The sequence below is a fragment of the Macroventuria anomochaeta genome (assembly GCF_010093625.1).
Source record: "Macroventuria anomochaeta strain CBS 525.71 unplaced genomic scaffold BU25scaffold_17, whole genome shotgun sequence".
Classification (NCBI taxonomy): Eukaryota; Fungi; Ascomycota; class Dothideomycetes; order Pleosporales; family Didymellaceae; genus Macroventuria; species Macroventuria anomochaeta.
Genome location: NW_022985378.1, coordinates 287,621 through 305,795, shown reverse-complemented (window position 1 = coordinate 305,795; position 18,175 = coordinate 287,621). Strand labels below are relative to the sequence as shown.

Sequence of the window (18,175 nt, the reverse complement as noted above, 5' to 3'; positions counted from 1 at the left end):
AACGGCGCCTTGCTACGTCTCTTAGTCACGAATGGACTTCTTCTCCGATGAGCAACCACCGGGTAGCATCATATGCCACCATCTCGATAACATAGGTTTGGCCTAGTGACCCCGTCGAGCTGATGCTGACGACGCACCTTGGCTGCCGATCTTAGCCAAGGAGCATGCGTAATCTATAGAAGTAGCAGTAGTGAGAAGACTGAAGGTCAGACGGGCATAGAATAAATCAAGCTATTTTGTGCTTGTATGGGCCTCTGTAGCCTCTTGAGCTTTGGATTTTGGTGTCCACGCTATGCGACTGCTATGTACGCCAAACTGGCAAAATCATGAACTGTTCGTTTGCGTTCTTTCGTGCTTTGTGTAAGGCTGTTGACCTTCCCTATCTATCCTTCATTGACAAAAGCTCCTTTAACGATCACGCTCCTTGAGCTCATCAACAGCCTCCTTGAGGCGCAGTCCATGCTCCTTGGTGACCCACTCCCAGTACTGCGCCCAAGTCCTTGACTGTGGGTCATCCTGGCCAACTGTACCTTCTGTGCCCAACTGCTTGTTCAACAAAACAGTGACACGGAGGACACCCTTGCCACCTTCTTGGATCTTCTCGATCTCCTGCTTGACTGCGTTGTCCTTGGGCTTCACCATCAAGACAGTACGGAAGTTCGATGCAATAGCCTCAAGACGCGAGTGCACCTGATCGGGCGCAATGACCATCAGCTTGGTCAACATGAGGTTGCACAAAACACGGATGTCGTGCTCGTCAGCGATACCAGCGACGATACGCTCGAAGCAGTCGGAGACCTCGATGGGCCCGAGTCGGGTGAAGGCGGTTTCGAGGAGCGCGTACAAGGTCTCGTATGCGGACTTTCGGATCTCAAGGCCGTCGTCGACGTTGTGCTTGAAAGGACCCATTTGGACCACGCGAATCAGTTCGGGCTTGACGTGGGTCTCCTTCATGGCGAGAGGAAGGAGCTGGTCCAAAGCGGGCAGGATAATCTCGGGTTTGTTATGCATGGCGGAGTTGAAGGTGGTAAGGGCCAAGCGGCGGTTGTCCAGATCCTCCTCATTCAGCATCTGCACAAGCATCGGGACGACGATCGGTCGGAGATACTCATCGTAGGCTTCATCAGTATCGGTAAGTGTGTATCGCAACGCAGAGATGACCATGCCGCGAACAGCAGCTTTCCGGTCGTTCAGGAATTCCTGATGGAATTAGCAAGCGTAGATGTGCAGTGGGGCTAAATCTTACCTGAAGCTGAGGCAGGTACGTTTTGGGGTCGATGATAGTAAGCCTGCCGACACACTCTGCACCAATCGCCTTATTGTCTTCAAGTTGGGATGCAGCGACAAGATTCTGCCACAGTGTAGAAGCGTATGGGATGATCTCGGACTCGGTGTCGTCGTGTTGCAGAATCTCTTTGATAGCGTGCAGATGAAGATACTGAGGCGCAGAGTGCTTGCCCATTGTAGACAGAATGACAGGAACATACTGGCTGACGTTGCCAGCTCCAGCACGCCCAAGAGCAACAGCAGCTGCAAGTGGCACCTGCTCAGACTTGACGGAGAAGTGCTTGATGAACAGGTTGGGATCGACGGTGGACTGTTTGCCGAGACGAAGCGCTGCTTCACCCAGCACCACTAGTGCAAGGCATTTTCGCTTGTCGTCTTGAGCTGTTTCCAGCTCGGTGATGAACTGGTCAAGCTTGACACCAACACTGGCGCCACCGTACACAAGTAGGTTACCAACGACCTTGCCAACTACCTCTGGATGACCGGCAACGCCAACATCTTGGAGCAGCGACTTCATCAGAGCCTGGCCTGCCTGCTGCTCTCCGATCGTACGGACGAGCTTCAGTAACGCGTCAAGAGAAGACCCGCTGATCGAACCTTGTACCACCTGACAGAGCGCACCGTTGAGTTCAGGAGTCAGGATCGATATGGCATCGTCCTGGATGAAGGTGGCTAGGATGATGAGCGCCGGTCCGAGGAGGTGAAGATCAGAGGCATTGAGGAGTGGCAGTAACAGGTCAACAATTTGTGCCTTGGTTTGGCTGTCAAGCTGGCTCCTAGACCGCTCATTCAGCGCCAGGGTCCTCAGTGCGCTCAAGCTTGCACCACGAAGAACACGGCTGGCCTTGCGCAACTGTGCGCCCAGTTCCAAGGCGACGGTTTGAACCCACTTCGCAGACAGCTCGTTCTGCGCTTTCGTGTGGGCCGCGATCGAGTCAATGGCTCGGACAGATGCCAGACGGGTGAGCTCGTTCTTCAGCCGATCAGCCAAAAGCTCCAGACCAGCCGTTCGCTTTTGTGAAGACAGCAGTCCTTCTGTACCAGAGCTGCGGCCGAGCAGCAACCCAAGAACGTGAATGGCGCTCTGGCGAACCTCCAGATCTGCGTCGTTCGCCGAGATTCGACTGACCAGTGTGTCATACAACGGCTCCAAGTACTGTTGGTTCTGTGCCCCTGACGCCGCAGATCGAGGAGGTGTGAGTGCCTTGATGACCTGCTCAGTTGCTGCAAGCGCCTCGATAGACAGCTTGCTGTACTTTTCTGTTGCTCCCTTCAGGAGGGCAGGGACGATAGCCGACAAGTATGGCTGAATGTCTTTCGCGTGGTGCGTATCGGCGATGGCGCCGATGAGTTGCAGAGCCTGGATGCGAAGGCTGTTTGCCGTTGCTGATGCGCTGCTTGTGAGACCGCTGCTGGTCTTGGAAGCTTCTACCACAGGCTCGAGTAGCTGCGACAAGTAACCCTCGAGACCACCTTGCTGGGTGATGACAATGTCTTTGATCAAAACAATCGACGCCTGCTTAGTGGACGGCGGGCAAGATGACTGCTTGAGAAGTTGTGCTACACCCTTGACGATCTCAGGGCTGAGCTTAGCTAGGCTGGCACGAGGACCGACTGGCGGTGTTCCCGTTCGTGCAGGAGAAGAGTAGCCCATTGAGACTGATGAGTTGGCGTGCAGGTCGAGCATGCTGGCGTCACTACCACCCCTACGGCGCTTACGACTCGGTGGTGGCATCATCGTCCCGCCTTGGGGATGTTCATCGGAGAACTTGACAGGGCTGGGTCCGTCGCCTGATTTCTTGACCAGGTTCGACAGTGTTGCAAGTACTTCCAGACGCACGTTGTCTTCCCGCTCCTTGAAGCGTGCAATCAAAGCCGGGGCAACCTTGTTGTAAAGCGTCCCATCGTCCATGAGATCACCATTGCTTCTCGTGGAGATCAAAGTGTATAGGACTTTGGCTGCGCACCTACGGACCTTCCAGCTGGCGTCCTCGTCGTCATCATAACCAGCCTCCTCTTCGAAGTCGTCGCCCTCGAGCGCGTCTTCCTCGTCACTCTCCATGGCATCCTCATCATCGCCATCGTCTTGTGCAAGGTTCGGGTCGTACTTCAAGAAACGTGTGGCTGCGGCGATCGTCTCGTCTGTGTACATGCGCATATCCTGTGAACACGAGGCAAGAAAGCCTTCAAGCGCGATAAGAGCAGCTTCTAGCACCTCGTCGATTTCAGGGTCACGCTCACCCTCGTCGTCGGACACATCCATGTCATCTTCTTGTTCTTGTTCGCTAACTGCGCTCAGGACGAAGGGCGTCAGTGTCTTCAGGTAGGGACCGAATTTGCGAGGGATCGACCTATTCACGTCAGCGTGTTAAAGTAACCACAACGGTCGAGAACCTTACCTCGCCATGGAGCCGAGGATGGTGATGTAGAGCTTCCGCTTGCTACGGACCAGGTGAGCGTCTCGAAGGTGCTCAATGACGCGCGACAGAAAGCTGCTCAGCAATTGGTCTGAGAAGTACCCTGCCAGTGTGGAAATCGCTGTGACCGACTTCTTCTTCATCATAGAGCTCGCACGATCGTTCTCGAGAATCTCAGATGTGATCTTCTGCAGCGCCTGAATCTCGACATCCTGTAGCAATGGCCCGAAGCAACGCGCGATCTCAATCAGAACGTCGATGGCGTTGCTGTCTGTGCCCTTCTCAAGGTCCACCTGCAGCATGCCCTGCGGTACCTTCGGCAGACCCTGCTGTGCCGGGTGAATGACATGATAGCCCACTAGGCGTGGGATGAGCACCCTGCTGATGGCGCTGTAGGCATCGAGGATTGGTTTTGTTCGCGCAACGCCAGCGACGGGACGTGGTAGCGAGACGACGACTTCGCGGAGGGCTAGGGAAGGTATGCTCTGGTCCACGGCACTGTCTGTCTGCAGGTTGGAGAGCTTCTCGATCATAGGACACAGGATCTTATCCGGAATCTTGTTCACGAAAGGCCCTAAGCACTTGACCGCCTGGTTCTGCACTTCGCCGTTTGTGTCAACAAGTGTGCCAAGAAGACCCTCGACTGTCTTCGCGCATGTCACTTCGTCATGCTGTAGGAATCCTGAGTGAGCAACGACGAGTGTGTCGTGCAAGTCGCTCAGCGCCATGAACCGAAAGTCGGGGTCTGCATCGGTGAGCTTCGGTAGCAGCTGGGCGACATTGTGGGCGGTCGGGTTTGGCGGTACCGACGAGGGCGCCATGGTGGCTGTATGTGTCGTCTAAGATGCTCGCAGTCTACAAAGTGTGAGCTGTTGCGCGGCGGGGTACCTAAGCTATGGTGGGGTGTTGATGGTGGGCGGTGGTAAGCTGTTGTTACGAGCGCGTGAGGAGAACGCGCTGTATCTGCAGAGAGTAAATAGTTGACGGACACTGGCGAGTGGAGTGGAGGGATCGTTGTGGAAGCTGATCAACCAGTTGCCGCCTGCTGCTTGTGTCCCATTTGCCCCAGAGCTTCATGCGCGCACGGTCTTCACTTCACCGGACATAGTAATGAGCAAACGGACAGCTACCCATACAAACTTCGCCTTACTAGACGTGACTACTTCCAGAATACTGAAACCAACTCCAGTCTCTTGTACTGCCAAACCAATCTGAACCAATGTTGGGCGTTCTGCACACCGCTCAGACAATGGACAGCAGCTGTGACGTAGCTTGCTCAGAATGTAGCTTCCATCGCAGAGCTCCTTCCACCACAGAGAACCCTCTTCATGGCTCCAAATACTTCCAGATGGACAAACAAGCTCAACAGAGCACCATGGGATCAACATTGAAAGCCTCCAAATCCTTCCCAGGAGTTGGTCAGCTCAATGAGCCAAAGCGGATCCGGTTAAGGTTGTGCACGGTCCTTTTTCGTTGACATGACGTGCCGAGTGACCTGATCCCACAACCTCACCTATCAACCTTTCGTCACTGTCATCAATTGCTCTTCACTGCAGTCAATTGATATCCCCGCAGCTTCACCATGTCTTTCATCAGGTCCACCGTCCTCCGCGCATCCTCTGTCGCACGCGCCGCTCGCCCGGCCGTCCGCGTTGCCCAGCCTCTTCGCCAGAGCATTCAGCGCAGGACATATGCCAGCGGCCACAGCCACAGCGAAGCCAAGAGCAGCGACGTCCCATGGTAAGTCAATTTGTTCAACCGGTGGAGGAATGACGTGGGCTTGTTTGCCGACATAGCCAGCTTGTGGATGCGCATACAGCTCCGCGGCACGTCGCTAACGAATGCCCAGGATGGCCGCAGCTGTTGCTTCGACTGTCGGTGGTCTCTACATCATCTTGAACCAGGACCTAAGCCACGGCGGTCACGACGACCACGCCGAGAAGCACGAGGAGGCCGAGGAGGAGGCGCCCAAGGACGAGTCTACTGACCAGACCAACGTTGAGGCTCCCAAGGAGGAGAAGTCCGACGCCAACGCCAAGGACTCGAGCAAGGACGAGTCTGAGAAGACCGACGGCCAGGAGGAGGGCAAGCACTCCGAGTCTCGCGAGAAGGCTGCTGAGGGCAAGAAGGCGGAGCACAAGGAGGCCAAGGCACAGGCCAGCCAGGAGAAGCAGGACGACGAGGCCGTCGCTTCCCCCGACAAGTCTGACAAGGTGAGCGCGACACAATGCGCCAGCAGACAGACGTGTACTGACAATAACAGCCCGACCCCCGCAAGGAGCCCAAGAGCTTCAACGAGACCTCCGGCAAGCAGCAGGGCATGTCTAACGACGATACCCACCACACGTCGCAGATCTCCAAGCACCCCGAGAAGTCCAAGAAGGGCGAGGGTGTTGCTGAGACCGCTAAGCTCAAGGGCACCGTCTCCACTGACCGACCTGGTGCTGAGAACAAGGAGGAGCGCGGCAAGACCTCCATGGACAAGGACGCATAAAAAAGAGGTCGAACTAAATCTCTCGAACCACCTCTGTCATCTTAGTACCCTGGCGACGAACGACCCTCTCGTTGCTGCTTGTATAGTTCCGAATCAACATCATTCATCTGTGCATGTTATCTCTACACGCCATCAAGCTTAGGTGAGATTGTATAGGACATTAAACCAATCAATCAATTAAACCGATCTACACCCTCTCAAGCTTAGGTGAGATTGTGGGAATGTAGGTCGCGCCTTCCCTAACCCTCATAGGCATATGCAAGGCTTCTGCGCTAAGGACTATATCAGCAATAAGTACAAAAACAAACACCACAACAAAGTATCGCGGTCAAAAACTCTGTACTACGTTAACTACTCTCCTCTTCTGCATTCCCTCCATACTCAGAGCCATGATTTTGCTCTTCATCACCTCGTCTCTCCTTCTCTTTGTTGGCGTGCGCATCTTCAAATGGGTCCGCAACTACCTCCAAGCCCGCAGCTATGGCCTACCCATCATTCTCCTCCCAGTCTCATTCAACGAACCACTATGGATGGTCTTCCGGCCCCTCTTCGCATGGGTCGAATACCTCCCCTTCGGCCTTGGAAATTGGTATCTCTACACGACCATGGGCTGGCCGACGGAAGACGGTTCTCGCTCGCTGCGCCGCTACGGCGAAAACCTCGTCCTCTGCTCCCCCGTCGACAACATCATCGCAACCTGCGAACCCGCCGTTGTGCAAAAGGTGTGGACCGAGACAAGAGACATCTGGCGCATGCCGGAGAGCCAGAGTCAGCTTTTTACCTTCTTCGGGCAGAACGTGAGTAGCACGCACGGCGAGGACTGGAAACGGCATAGAAAGGTTACTGTACAAGCGTTCAATGAGCGCACGATGGTTGGTGTGTGGAGTGAAGCGAAACGCCAGACGAAAGCACTGAAGCTCACGCTTGAGAAGGAGCGCGAGAGGAGTTTGGGCAGGGTGAGGAGTACATTTGATATCCTGGCAATGCAGGTCCTCGCTGTTGTTGCCTTTGGCCAGGAGACCGAGTTGACCAGCGTGCCGAAGGGGCATAAGATGAGCCTCATGGAGAGCATGGGGTTCATACTCAAGCATGTTCTGCTCACGGTGGTGTTCAACTCGCTCCAAGCGCCAGCTTTCCTGCTCCCAAGCGTATTGCGGAAGCTGAAAGTCTCGGTCGCGGAGGTCAGATTGTACATGGAAGAGCTAGTCCTTGCACACATGAAATCCACTTCTAAGCCCTCCGTCTTACGGACGCGCCCGGCGAGTCTGATCGAAGCCATAGTATCGGCCAACGAACTCGAGAAGCGCGGAGACAGCTCAGGAAAACCACGAAGTTACCTCACAGACTCGGAACTCTACGGCAATATATTCGTCTTCAACCTCGGCGGGTACGAAACCACCGCAGCAACACTCACATTCGCGCTCCCCTTCCTCGCCCTCCACCCCGAGATCCAGACCTGGATTGCCGAAGAGATCGACACGCATGCCAAAACTCACGCCAGTGGCAAAGACGAAGAAAGCGATCTTGGGTATAACGATGTTTACCCACGATTGCTACGCACCCGCGCTCTTATGTACGAAACACTTCGCTTCGCCTCTCCCGCGCCCTTGTTCGTCAAAACACCGCTTGTCCCTGTGAACATCGATGTGACCACGCCCTCTGGTCCCAGGACTATCAGTGTGAAACCAGGCACACTGATGGGCATGAACCAATACGGCGCGCACCTCTCTCCTCGCTGGGGCTCGGACGCCGAGACCTTCAATCCAAAGCGCTTCATCAGCGTCGATGAGGAGGGAGAAGAGAGGTTTCAGATGCCGGAGGGCCCGGCGTATACTGCGTGGATGATTGGACCGAGAATGTGTCCGGCGAGGAAGTTTAGTCAGGTTGAGTTTGCTGGGATTATGGCTGAGCTGCTTAAGGATTGGAGGGTTGAGATTGTGAGGGAGGGTGGGGAGAGTGAAGGGGAGGCGCGCGAACGGGTTAACAAGGTGTTGAGGGATGAGAAGTATTTTAATGTTAGTGCACATTTGAGGAGGCCGGAGGTGGCGGGTGTGAGGTTTGTGAGGAGGTCTTGAGGTTGGAAAATATATTTGTGGGATTAGTTGAATGGCGTTGTCCTAACTTGTGTATTCTTGCTTTGGCTTGCTGTCACTGCGTGTAGGACTCTAGTCATGTTCAAGATACAGCATCGAGCTGCCATTCAGGCTGCCCGTGCCTCCAAACATCCAGCTCCCCAGAACCAGGCATCTCGTTGCCATCACTGAGCCGTAGTCGCGGGAAAGACTTGCCCTCGTATGAGTACGACGGCTCCTTCTTCGCCAGCTCTTCATTCACCAACACCAGAGCACCAGAATGCCATCCTGCAGCACTGACTCTCAGGGCGAAGTATGCGCCGAGACCATCTTCACCAGTATCCTTATCCCACTCGCGACCTTCTTGCTCGATCCATTCGCTCACCTCTCCTTGGACATTCGCTTCTTCCTCGAAAAGATCATTTCGCTGTCTCGCTTCCTCGTTTTCATTTGGGGCGTTCTGGATAAGTTGTTGGATCCAATCTTTTTTTCTCGAGTCGAACCATACTTGGCGACCGTACGTGTATGCGTGAGGTAGAAGGCGCCCATCGCGATTGAAGCGGTCGTAAACAATGCCTCGAGCCTTTCCTTGGGGGCCTTCTTCTCCAAGGCCAAGCGCGCCGCAAGCTTGTAGTTCGGTACCGTAAGAAGTAATTTTGCCGTTGGAGTGAAGTGCGAGATAATGGTAGTCACCGAACGCGACAGAAATCACGTCGTTGTGTTGCAAAGCTGGAATCTTGTAAAGACCTCCAGATGTCGAATCTGTACCTCGGGCGTTCCAACATTGATGCAGGTAGTCTTGGTTGGCGGTGATGACTTCGCCGTTCTTGAAGACTGCGAAGCGTCGAAAGGAGCCCTGCACGTCTACAGGTGTGCCGTTTGCGCTTCGCAGATCGCGTAGCTCAAGTATGTCATCGACTATGTTCTGATCGCGGAAGAGTCCACAAAACACTTTGCCGGCGTCAGTAGTAAAGACAACAAAGTGCTCGAGGATGATATAGTTGAGGACGGCCCCAACTTCTTCGCCAAGAGCCCTCTGTTCTTCACTCTCTCGCTCTTTTCCCTTTGGTCGTCGATAGCTTGTCTTCGGTACTTCGGCATTTGCAAGTACAAGCATGGTATCGGTGTCACCGTCATTCGTCCCTCGTTCGACTACATCCCAGACCACAATGCCTATACCCTGAACATAGGCAGAGCTACGGCTCCACCCAGCCATAACTTGCTCGACGTGTCCGAAGGCCGAAGCTTGCTTCGCCGAGGACCCCTCTGTAGCTTGTTCCCGTAAGTCTACGTGAGCAAATTTGACTTGCAATGCCGCCTTTTTGGCGTGGTACCATGACCAAATCTTTCCATTGTCTGAGAGTCCGAGTATGTGTGATCTTCCCGCTGAGAACTGACGAATGGCAACAGAAGGCTCGTAATATCGAGATTCGGTGGCCGTAGAAGGGTAACCGGCGGGAAATCCGAGAGGCGATATGCGGTCGTGCGAAGCTAGAGTTACTTGACCGTCAAGAACACCGGCCGTGTGGAGTGTACCGTTTGCAGTGAGAAGCGTTGTGGACCAGCCACTGTGTGCTGTTAGCTCGTTGCATGCATGCAGCCCTCGATCCATGTCTGCTTACCCACACTGCATGTCTGCAATAACGCCCAGGTGTCGAGTATCTTCCATTTCGGTAGGGAATGCGCAGTTGGCTCTGCCTCCAAACCTCATCCGGCCAGGCCGTCTAGGTAAAAGCAAGGGACCTCCGGGTGCCGACTCCCCATAGCCATGACCCAGACGACTGTGACCATTGTTACCCCAGGTAAAGACATGAGTCTGAGTTAGCATGCGTCGATATAGCTTCTGCCACCGTACGCCATCGTGCTGGACGACTGGCTGGTTGGGTACACGGAAAGCACTGCGAGTAGCGAAACTCCAGTATGCTGGGTCAAGTCGGATCGAGGGTTGTTGGAAAGCTTTGCATGTGCTGCAGAGTGAAAGGAAGCACTTCGCGTCCAGGTATGGGAATACTAGAACGAGAATGTCGAGTGGAAGGTCTGTGATGGATGTGGCTTTGTCAGTCATGTTGATGAGTCAGTTGCGTCAAGTTGTGAAGGAGTCAGGAAGTAAGTCAATTGTTTATTTGAAACTACGCATAGGTGTTGTGTAGGAATGCTGCAGCCTTTGTGTTTGGACCCTGTTAGTTGCGGCTGCCAGATGACGTTTGAGTCGCGGCCAGTGGCGGGGCAAAATTGTGGGGCGCGTTTGCCAAGTGCGCCAGCACCGTTCTGGCCTTTGAGTCAATTTCACGAGTTTCTATCAAAAATCCACGGCGCCAACCCAGGGTTGACGACAGACGTTAAATTGCCATACCAAACTCTATTTGGCCATAAACATCGACTGGAAGTCACACTCCCTGCCCATAGATCCAGTATCAAGGAATCTCAGATTTACCCCACTACATCAGCGCGAAGCGTACCTTGTCGACGCGCCACGTTTGGAGAAGAGAGCCGAGTTCCGGAACAAGCCAACCATGTCTGACCAAACAGCAGAGGCAGTGCCTGCTCCCGTCGCATCAACTTCGCAACCCCAAGACACACCAGCTGCCACCACAAACGGAGATGCCAAGGCCATAAAGCCAGCCGAGGATGGTGCACTAAAGAAGCTTTCACCAGCTGAGTTGAAGAAGCAAAAGCAAGCCGAGAAACAGGCCCGGAGAGCACAGCAGAAAGGCCCGGGAGGTCCTTCGAAAGAGCAAGGAGCACCCAAAGATGGACAGAAGCAATCGAAAGAGCCCAACCAAGGCGCAAAGAATGAGCAAGCCAGGCCTGTGCCCATAAGAAGACGACCTTCTCAGTCTAATGTACCAGTGCAAAAAGAACCTGAAAAAAAGAGCAAGAAAGAGTCAAGACAGGCTGGGGTTGGATTGTTCTTTGGACATTTGTACAGTCAACCGAAGCAGCAGTCAATGAACGGAGCAGGAAAGGACGTACACCCAGCGGTTCTGTCTCTGGGGTTGCAGTACAGCAGTTACGCAATTTGCGGTAGTACCGCTCGTATGGTGGCAATGCTTCTGTCCTTCAAGGCTGTGATCGAATCATATCAGACACCACCCGGTACCAGTTTGGCACGGCATCTTACGAACCACCACTTGAGTCCGCAAATCGAGTACTTAAGGAGCTGTAGACCGCTCAGCATCAGCATGGGAAATGCTATCCGATGGCTGAAGGATGTCATCATCAAGATCGATCCCTCAACTCCTGAAGCGGAGGCAAAGCGAGACCTACTAGAGGAAGTCGACATCTTCATCCGCGAGCGCGTCACTGCAGCTGACAGACTGATCCGCGATCTTGCCTCGACAAAGATCGAGCCTGGGGATGTCATCCTCACTTACGCATCCAGCTCAATTGTTGAGCAAGCCATCCTGCACGCCCACAAGGCCGGCACTCCATTCTCCGTCATCATTGTTGACTCGAAGCCACTCTTCGAAGGCAAGCAACTTGCCCGCAAACTAGCGAACGCCGGCGTCAAAGTACGCTACTACCTTATCACCGGCGCCTCACATGCCATCCAGGATGCAACTAAAGTGTTCCTCGGCGCACACGCCATGATGTCTAACGGCCGCCTCTACTCTCGGGTCGGCACAGCCAGCATATCGATGCTCGCAAGCGCGCACTCCCTCCCTGTTATTGTGCTCTGCCAGTCCGTCAAGTTTACCGAGAAGGTCGCCCTCGACTCGATTGTCGGCAACGAAGTCGCACCCGCAGAGGAGCTTCTCTCTGAAGCCGAACGCCGGGAGCTTCTTCCGCTCAAGTCCATGCTGCCCAGCAGCAGAAACGCAAGCAAGAACGACGACAAAGTTGCTGCTAGCGAGGAAGAGAAGACAGACACATCGGACGTTCTGAAGTGGATCGAAGAATCAAAGAACCTGCATCACCTGCAGGTTCTGTACGACGTCACACCTGCAAAGTATATCGACATGGTCATTACCGAGTATGGTGGACTGCCGCCGAGCTCGGTCCCTGTTGTTCATCGATTAAGTACGAATATCTAGACCCAGTTGTTGGATTTCTTTGCTTTTCCTGTTCTTTTGGAGGCTGGTACTAACGCTTTTCTGAAGGGAACGAGGACTAGATGTAGGCATTCTAGCGAGCATGCTCAGTCTGATGCACACCGAAGTCGGAGAGCTTATTCATCTCGATTGTACTCTGACAGGGCGGATTTCAGATATGTCCTTATGTCAGAAGGATAGTCGAGGGTAGACGAAGGATTAACGGCGATGAAGTATTGATACACAGCCTTGGCACAATCATCCATTCACCTCCAACACGGCCATCTACATTTCATCCTCATACTGCTCGTCTGATTATCCTGCCTCGCTGCATTGAAGATTCATGGAGCATCTTCTCCACCACGACGAACTTCTCTGAGGAGCTGCGCTTACTTTTCTAGTTACGGCGTGGCTAGGCAGCTATTACTCAAGCAACTAGATTGGTGCTCACTGGTCGAAGAATGGTGGAGTTGGTATGAGAAAAGGGTTGGCCAATATCAGGGATCGGATTGAGCTGTGTGAGCATCCACGCTTCATTCTAGCACCATTTCCCCCCTTCTACACAGGTCTCGCTTGAAGAACAAACAATGAAAGAGAACAAGGAATTACCGATGGGTATCGTCGAGACTATGCAGACAGCGACCAAGATCCTCGTGTACACCCTACCTAATCTCCAGAGCGGAACACCCAAGCAGTCTGTCTTCCTCCGCGCTTCCCATCGACGCCTCAGTTCTGCGGCCTATACTCCATCCCCCCACTCCTCGTATACACGTCCCTACTCGCCGGCCCCGCCCAGCGATTAGCACTCTCCTCCCTCCCACTAACCTCCCTCTCATTCTGCACAGCAACACAGCAACAACAACAACACCCCTTCACCAAATCATCCCCACAGCTACCTTCCAATTTATACAGATGCCTAATCCTCGTCCGCTGCACCATTGGAAACACCCACCCCAACCCCACCCCACACGCCAAACTCATCGCAATACAATGCCCATTCGTGCTACTATGCCCCAGCATATCCGTCGGATCCGCCTTCTTACTCTTTTGCGAGAGACGGTACGCGGTGCGCCCGGAGAGTATGCACGGGCAGAAGAGGCCCGTGAGGCAGGTGGAAACGTCTGGTGTGCAAGCGCACAGCCCATTCTTCCACGCCCGGCTCGATTGGTCGTCCATATTCGGGTGCCGTATTTGGCCTGGTTGGTGCAAAGAGAAGTCTAGGCCATTGGGTCCGTGGGCTGCGTCGGGGGAGAAAATGGCGTGTGGTGTTGCGAGGTTGTGGGATGAGAAGTTGTGTGGGGAGTAGGGTTCGGCTGCATGCGTTTGGTGCCGCGTGTGGCTGTTGTAGGACGAGTTTGGTGTGTCTTTTCGGATTGGCGCAGAGGAGATGGGAGATATAGGTGTCTTGTAGGGGAGGGCGCCGGGTGAGGTCTGATGCTCGGTGCCGGAGCGCGGACTTTGGGGGATTGCGGGCATGACGGGTTGTGAAAGGTTTGTATTGAGAGGTGCCAAATTGCTCATTTGGCGTGCATGTCTGCTTTGCTGGACGGGCGATTGTGGTGCTGGCGCGGGCTGTTGTGCTTGTGATGTTGTTTGGTCTTGGCCTCCGACTACAGACTCTACTAACATGAATGGCAGAGTCTGAGCTTCCGGTGATGACGGTGACAAAAGTGTCTCTTCGTCATGTGGGTGAGACAAGGGTGCGTAAGCTTGCTGTGATTGGCGTCGTGCTGGTGTGTTCAGCATGTTGAACATTGACTGTGGCCGATCATCGATGGGTGTAAAGACCGGAGACGACGGAAGCGTCGGGTCATCCGATGATGATGTATAGTATGCTGATCCATTGTGTTCGGTCGAAGTCGGGGCATATGAAAAGCCTCTATCATGTTGCAAGGCTATGTTGGTGTTGACGACCGGCTGCTGTGGTTGATGTTGTACTTCTTGGTACTGTGGTAGCCTCCGTGGTGTTGTTTCTGTCTCTACAGGAGCCTGCCATGAGAACCGTTGGTGCTGACGTTGTGTTACTTGAGGCTGAGGTTGCTGTGCCTGTCGTTGCGGGTACGTATTGTATCGAGGGTCCATGATGTACCCTACTAGTGGTGCTGCCACCTCCGCGAATGATGTACGGAGCCCAAGTAGGCCTGATTTATCTGAAGATACTCAGTTGACGTATCCAGGTGGGTTGGCAAGCGTCAGCAAAAGCGATGCTTACGATGCTTTCGCTACGCTTCACAAGCTGTTGCAAGAACAAGGCTGAACGACAAAGGTCGGGATGTAGGCTTTCAACATCAAGAAGGGCTCCAAGAGCTAATATCTGCCCCGTCAAATGCGCATAAGCTATGCATGAGCACAACAAAGGGTCAGGGCACCCTTCAACGTGCTGCGTTTGAGCCGCTTCCCGCTCCGGTTGGCTCTTCGCCATGATCCATCGGGCATCTTAGCAATTCCACGAGCAGAGATTCGAGGAGCTCCCGCCGTAGGATGACTCTGCTTTTAGTTGTGCAGTGAGGCGCAGGCGCGGCCAATTGGTGCTGAGAAGTGAGTTTCTGAGGTGTGACAGGTTATCCAGCGTTGTGGACCCCAGCGCTTGCGCGGAACTAGCTGGCCAATGAGCAGCCGGCATCAACCACCTCGTATTGGGTTTGATGGGGTTCCGGAAGAGATCATTGAAGTCGATGAGGTGTCTGGTGAGGCTTGGATGACAGATCTTCAAGTTTCAGATTGATGGACACAGCCTCTGTGGCTCGACTATGGTACTTGCCGTGACTTACGACGTCATGTGTGTCTCGAGCTCGATGGGAGATAGCAGATGTATGGCTCAGACTGCGCCTCAACTACTTGCCAACAAGTTGCATATATATAAAGGCTGTTAGGACCAAGTCCAGCTATACTGTTTGTAGACCTGGCATCGTGACTAGACTTGACGTCCCTGGACGTCTTCCTATCGATGAGTATGGCGGTGTTTTCATCAATGTCTTTCTGACGTACCTACCAGATACTTCCTTTCGTAGTTAGCTGTCACTTCGTAATGGCCTTTCGGTAGATGCTGAGTGTCCTGGGGACCATCCTTTGTTCATTGATACAATGTGGGGTATGCATGGTGCCCCATATTACAAGTGTGTACCTAAGTAGTAATACAAGTCCTGAACCTCATGCAGAGCCTCTCTGCTCCGTATCAGAAGTGTTTGACTTAATGACAATACAAACGTTGGCCTGAGTTGTATGGTCTCTCCAAGATTGCCAAGTATGGGATGCCTTTCGATGGTATGCCTTTCGATGGTATGCCTTTCGATGGTATGCCTTGTCTGTGAATCTTTGCTAACGACGTCTCCGGCCTCCACGATCTCGACTCCTCGACCGACTGCGGCGCCGTCTGGTATCTCGGTCCCGGTCTCGATCTCGGTCTCCATCCCTGTCTCTGCTCCTGTTCCTACTCCTTTCTCTCTCCTTGCGATCGCGCTTACCCTCACGGTCAGCATCTTTATCGTCGCCACCAGCATCACCAGGGATGTAACGATCTGAGTCTTGGAAACGACTTCCTCGCTCTGCAGTGTCTCTGGTGCTTCGAGAGTCTCTGCTTTCCCGCGCGGTCCCGTCTCTCGCGTCCCAGCGATCGTACTCTCGAGACCTGTAGCTGCGTGGGCGATCGCGGCTGTCGTCGCGGCGGCGAGGTCGACTGGAATCACGCTTGCGGTCACGGCTGTCGCTTCGCTTTCGGTCACGACTGTCATCTCGTTTGCGTTCACGGCTATCTGGGCGCTTGCGGTCGCGGCTGTCGTCACGCTTCTCGCCGCTCCGAGGTACGTACCTGTCGATAGTTTCGGGGCTTTTTGAGCGCGAGCGATGGCGGCGGCTTCGAGCCGGAGAACGTTCGCGGGTTCGGCGTGCGTCTCGAGATCGTGAACGCGAGGTTTTGCGGTCGCGGTCGCCACGTCGTTCGGGACTGCGTGACACTCGAGATTTGCGGCGGCTGGTGTGGGTGTCTCTCGATCGGCTGCGTCGTCTGTCGTCTCGATCGTCTCGGTCTCGTCGTCTACTATCATCGCGAGGTCTTTGTGAACGTCTGTCATCATCACGGCGAGAACGGCGGTCGTCTTCGACAATAGACGCCCGCCTATCGTAACGACTACCGCGCGATCTCGACCGAGTCCGGCTGCGCTTCCTGCCACTAGTGCTCTGAACAACGCTATGAGACCGCGAGCGGCCACGTGATTTCTCCGTCTTTGGAGGTGGAGGTCGATCCCATCTCGACTTTGCTTGGTCGTCGATTGGCGGTGCGTCTTCCATGGGCGTGTCTTCATCTCTGCTGGCCGGAGCGGGCGTTGTGGGCGTTGGAGGTTCTTTGCTTGGAGACTTGGCGGCTGGGGAATGCGGTTTACTGTCTAGCTTTGCGAGTCTTGCTGCGACTGGATCCCGCGGAACAAGTGTCCGTGGTGGTTGCGCCTTCTTCAGGGGTGGCTCGAGTGATTCGGACCTGTCCAGTGCAGGCCGTTGTCGTGACTTCTTCATCTCTTCGCTCTCTTGTAGCAGTAACTGCAGCGCCAAATCATCGTCCACCTTGATATCCTCAGGTCTGACCGACCTTGTGCGCTCGCGTGACCTGGTGCGACTTCTGCTCCTGCGCCGGTCTCGGTCGCGATCCCGTTCACGGTCTCTGTCTCGTCCTCGATCCCGATCCCGATCCCGATCTCGACTCCTGCTGCGTGCGCGACCACCTCGACTACGTCCTGAGCGACTCTGACTGAGTTCGGCTTCAAGCCGCTTCTCCCGCTCACGATCCTCCTCCCGAATCTTCTTGAGGCGAGCCTCACGGGTGGCCTCGTGTTCTTCCCTCTCCTTCTTGAGACGTGCGCGCTCCTCCTCCTCCTCCTTTTCGATACGCTCCCTCTTCTTCCGTCGACGCTCTTCGTCTTCCTTCTGCTGCGCCTCACGAGCTTTGCGCCGTTCCTCCTTCTCTTCCTGCCGTTTCCTCTCACGAGCCTCTTCCTCTTCCTTCTGGCGGCGCTTGCGCTCTTCTCTCTTCGCCTTCTCCACCCGTTCCCGCTCACGCTCCTTTTCGCGTTCTTGCTCCAGCTTGGCCTCCCTCTCTTTCCGGCGAGCATCAGCCTCCTGCTGCCATTGTTCCTCTGTCTTGCTCCCGCGCTTTTCCTCTTCGGCTGCCAGCTCAGCACCCACCTCCTGTGTCCGATGTTCGCGCATCTTGGGCAGGCCTTGCTCCTCAATCAACTTGTCGAGCAATGTGTTCACGGTATGCGTGATCTTGCCATAGATGTCGCTGCGCTCGCCGGCGCCTTCGATCAGCGTCGCAGCAACTCTGGGGTCCTTAGACAGCAAGGAGGGATTGCGGTCGGTCTCGCGGTCTACGAGCTCCTCGAGGGCGGTCAGAAGGTCAGCTTTGGCGGGCTGTGAATATGAATTAGAGAAGTGTGCATCGCTAGCGTGTAGCATCATGTCCACATACACTGGCTTCGAACTGCGCCAGCAAGTCCTTGCGGATGCTGTCATAGTGGCCCTTCTTGCGGAAGGTATGCGCCAGGTTGTCCATGGCCGTTCGCTGTGCTTGAGAAAGAGGCAGCTCCGCGGGCCGCAGCTTCTTGCGAGGTGCGCCGGGGCCGGGGCCGGCGCCGTCGCCGTCCAGCGGGCGTTTGCGACTGACTTCTGCCATGGCGAACGCGATGTACGCAGGAGCCGGGGTGGATTGAGGTAGGCTCGTGCTAGAGGTGGCCGCCGAGCGGTGGACTACGTGTGGGAGCGGGCGGTCATGTGCAAACGGGTGTATGGGCCGCCTGAGTATGGGAGTGAATTGAAATTGGTTTCTAGGGTGCGAATGCGAGAGTCGGCCCTGGCGCAGTCATGTCGATGCTGCTTCCTTGC

The 18,175-nt window shown here is 54.7% G+C and overlaps 7 protein-coding genes across 7 annotated transcripts; 3 read left to right on the top strand and 4 right to left on the bottom strand.

Moving 5' to 3' along the window:
* Positions 1-45: 45 nt before the first annotated feature.
* Positions 46-4,713, bottom strand: BU25DRAFT_491421 (TIP120-domain-containing protein). Its single transcript, XM_033711565.1, has 3 exons — positions 3,687-4,713; positions 1,247-3,638; positions 46-1,200 (listed from the first exon to the last, which is right to left on the bottom strand). Exons 1-3 carry the CDS (start codon positions 4,523-4,525, stop codon positions 409-411), a joined length of 4,023 nt encoding a protein of 1,340 aa, XP_033561555.1. The 5' UTR covers positions 4,526-4,713; the 3' UTR covers positions 46-408.
* Positions 4,714-5,286: 573 nt separating this feature from the next.
* On the top strand, positions 5,287-6,198 carry BU25DRAFT_421794 (uncharacterized protein; the record flags this gene model as incomplete). The annotated part of the gene is made up of 3 exons (XM_033708112.1): positions 5,287-5,444; positions 5,554-5,917; positions 5,968-6,198. 3 exons carry the CDS (start codon positions 5,287-5,289, stop codon positions 6,196-6,198), a joined length of 753 nt encoding a protein of 250 aa, XP_033561554.1.
* Positions 6,199-6,393: 195 nt separating this feature from the next.
* BU25DRAFT_469067 (putative cytochrome P450) lies at positions 6,394-8,273 on the top strand (the record flags this gene model as incomplete). Its single annotated transcript, XM_033710746.1, has 1 exon — positions 6,394-8,273. The coding sequence occupies exon 1, from the start codon at positions 6,588-6,590 to the stop codon at positions 8,271-8,273; it is 1,686 nt and encodes a 561-aa protein (XP_033561553.1). The 5' UTR covers positions 6,394-6,587.
* Positions 8,274-8,292: 19 nt separating this feature from the next.
* BU25DRAFT_393255 (uncharacterized protein) lies at positions 8,293-10,404 on the bottom strand. Its single transcript, XM_033704689.1, has 2 exons — positions 9,893-10,404; positions 8,293-9,838 (listed from the first exon to the last, which is right to left on the bottom strand). Exons 1-2 carry the CDS (start codon positions 10,333-10,335, stop codon positions 8,374-8,376), a joined length of 1,908 nt encoding a protein of 635 aa, XP_033561552.1. The 5' UTR covers positions 10,336-10,404; the 3' UTR covers positions 8,293-8,373.
* A 185-nt stretch (positions 10,405-10,589) lies between these two features.
* BU25DRAFT_61927 (IF-2B-domain-containing protein) lies at positions 10,590-12,775 on the top strand. Its single transcript, XM_033711967.1, has one exon. The coding sequence runs from the start codon at positions 10,784-10,786 to the stop codon at positions 12,302-12,304; it is 1,521 nt and encodes a 506-aa protein (XP_033561551.1). The 5' UTR covers positions 10,590-10,783; the 3' UTR covers positions 12,305-12,775.
* Positions 12,776-13,033: 258 nt separating this feature from the next.
* Positions 13,034-14,350, bottom strand: BU25DRAFT_307869 (PLAC8-domain-containing protein; the record flags this gene model as incomplete). Its single annotated transcript, XM_033702086.1, has 1 exon — positions 13,034-14,350. A coding segment is annotated over one exon (1,317 nt), but the record flags the coding sequence as incomplete, so codon positions are not given.
* A 3,285-nt stretch (positions 14,351-17,635) lies between these two features.
* On the bottom strand, positions 17,636-18,135 carry BU25DRAFT_410963 (uncharacterized protein). The gene has a single exon (XM_033706432.1). It carries the CDS (start codon positions 17,964-17,966, stop codon positions 17,736-17,738), a length of 231 nt encoding a protein of 76 aa, XP_033561549.1. The 5' UTR covers positions 17,967-18,135; the 3' UTR covers positions 17,636-17,735.
* Positions 18,136-18,175: the final 40 nt, after the last annotated feature.

What these genes read in the sequence shown, in the direction of transcription:
- BU25DRAFT_491421 (XM_033711565.1), bottom strand. Translation starts at nt 4,525, where the DNA reads ATGGCGCCCTCGTCGGTACCGCCAAACCCGACCGCCCACAATGTCGCC. An exon ending in ATCCTCGGCTCCATGGCGAG is followed by an intron (nt 3,639 to 3,686) that starts GTAAGGTTCTCG and finishes TGACGTGAATAG; the next exon opens with GTCGATCCCTCGCAAATTCG. An exon ending in CGTACCTGCCTCAGCTTCAG is followed by an intron (nt 1,201 to 1,246) that starts GTAAGATTTAGC and finishes TAATTCCATCAG; the next exon opens with GAATTCCTGAACGACCGGAA.
- BU25DRAFT_393255 (XM_033704689.1), bottom strand. Translation starts at nt 10,335, where the DNA reads ATGACTGACAAAGCCACATCCATCACAGACCTTCCACTCGACATTCTC. An exon ending in ATTGCAGACATGCAGTGTGG is followed by an intron (nt 9,839 to 9,892) that starts GTAAGCAGACAT and finishes AACAGCACACAG; the next exon opens with TGGCTGGTCCACAACGCTTC.
- BU25DRAFT_61927 (XM_033711967.1), top strand. Translation starts at nt 10,784, where the DNA reads ATGTCTGACCAAACAGCAGAGGCAGTGCCTGCTCCCGTCGCATCAACT.
- BU25DRAFT_410963 (XM_033706432.1), bottom strand. Translation starts at nt 17,966, where the DNA reads ATGGCAGAAGTCAGTCGCAAACGCCCGCTGGACGGCGACGGCGCCGGC.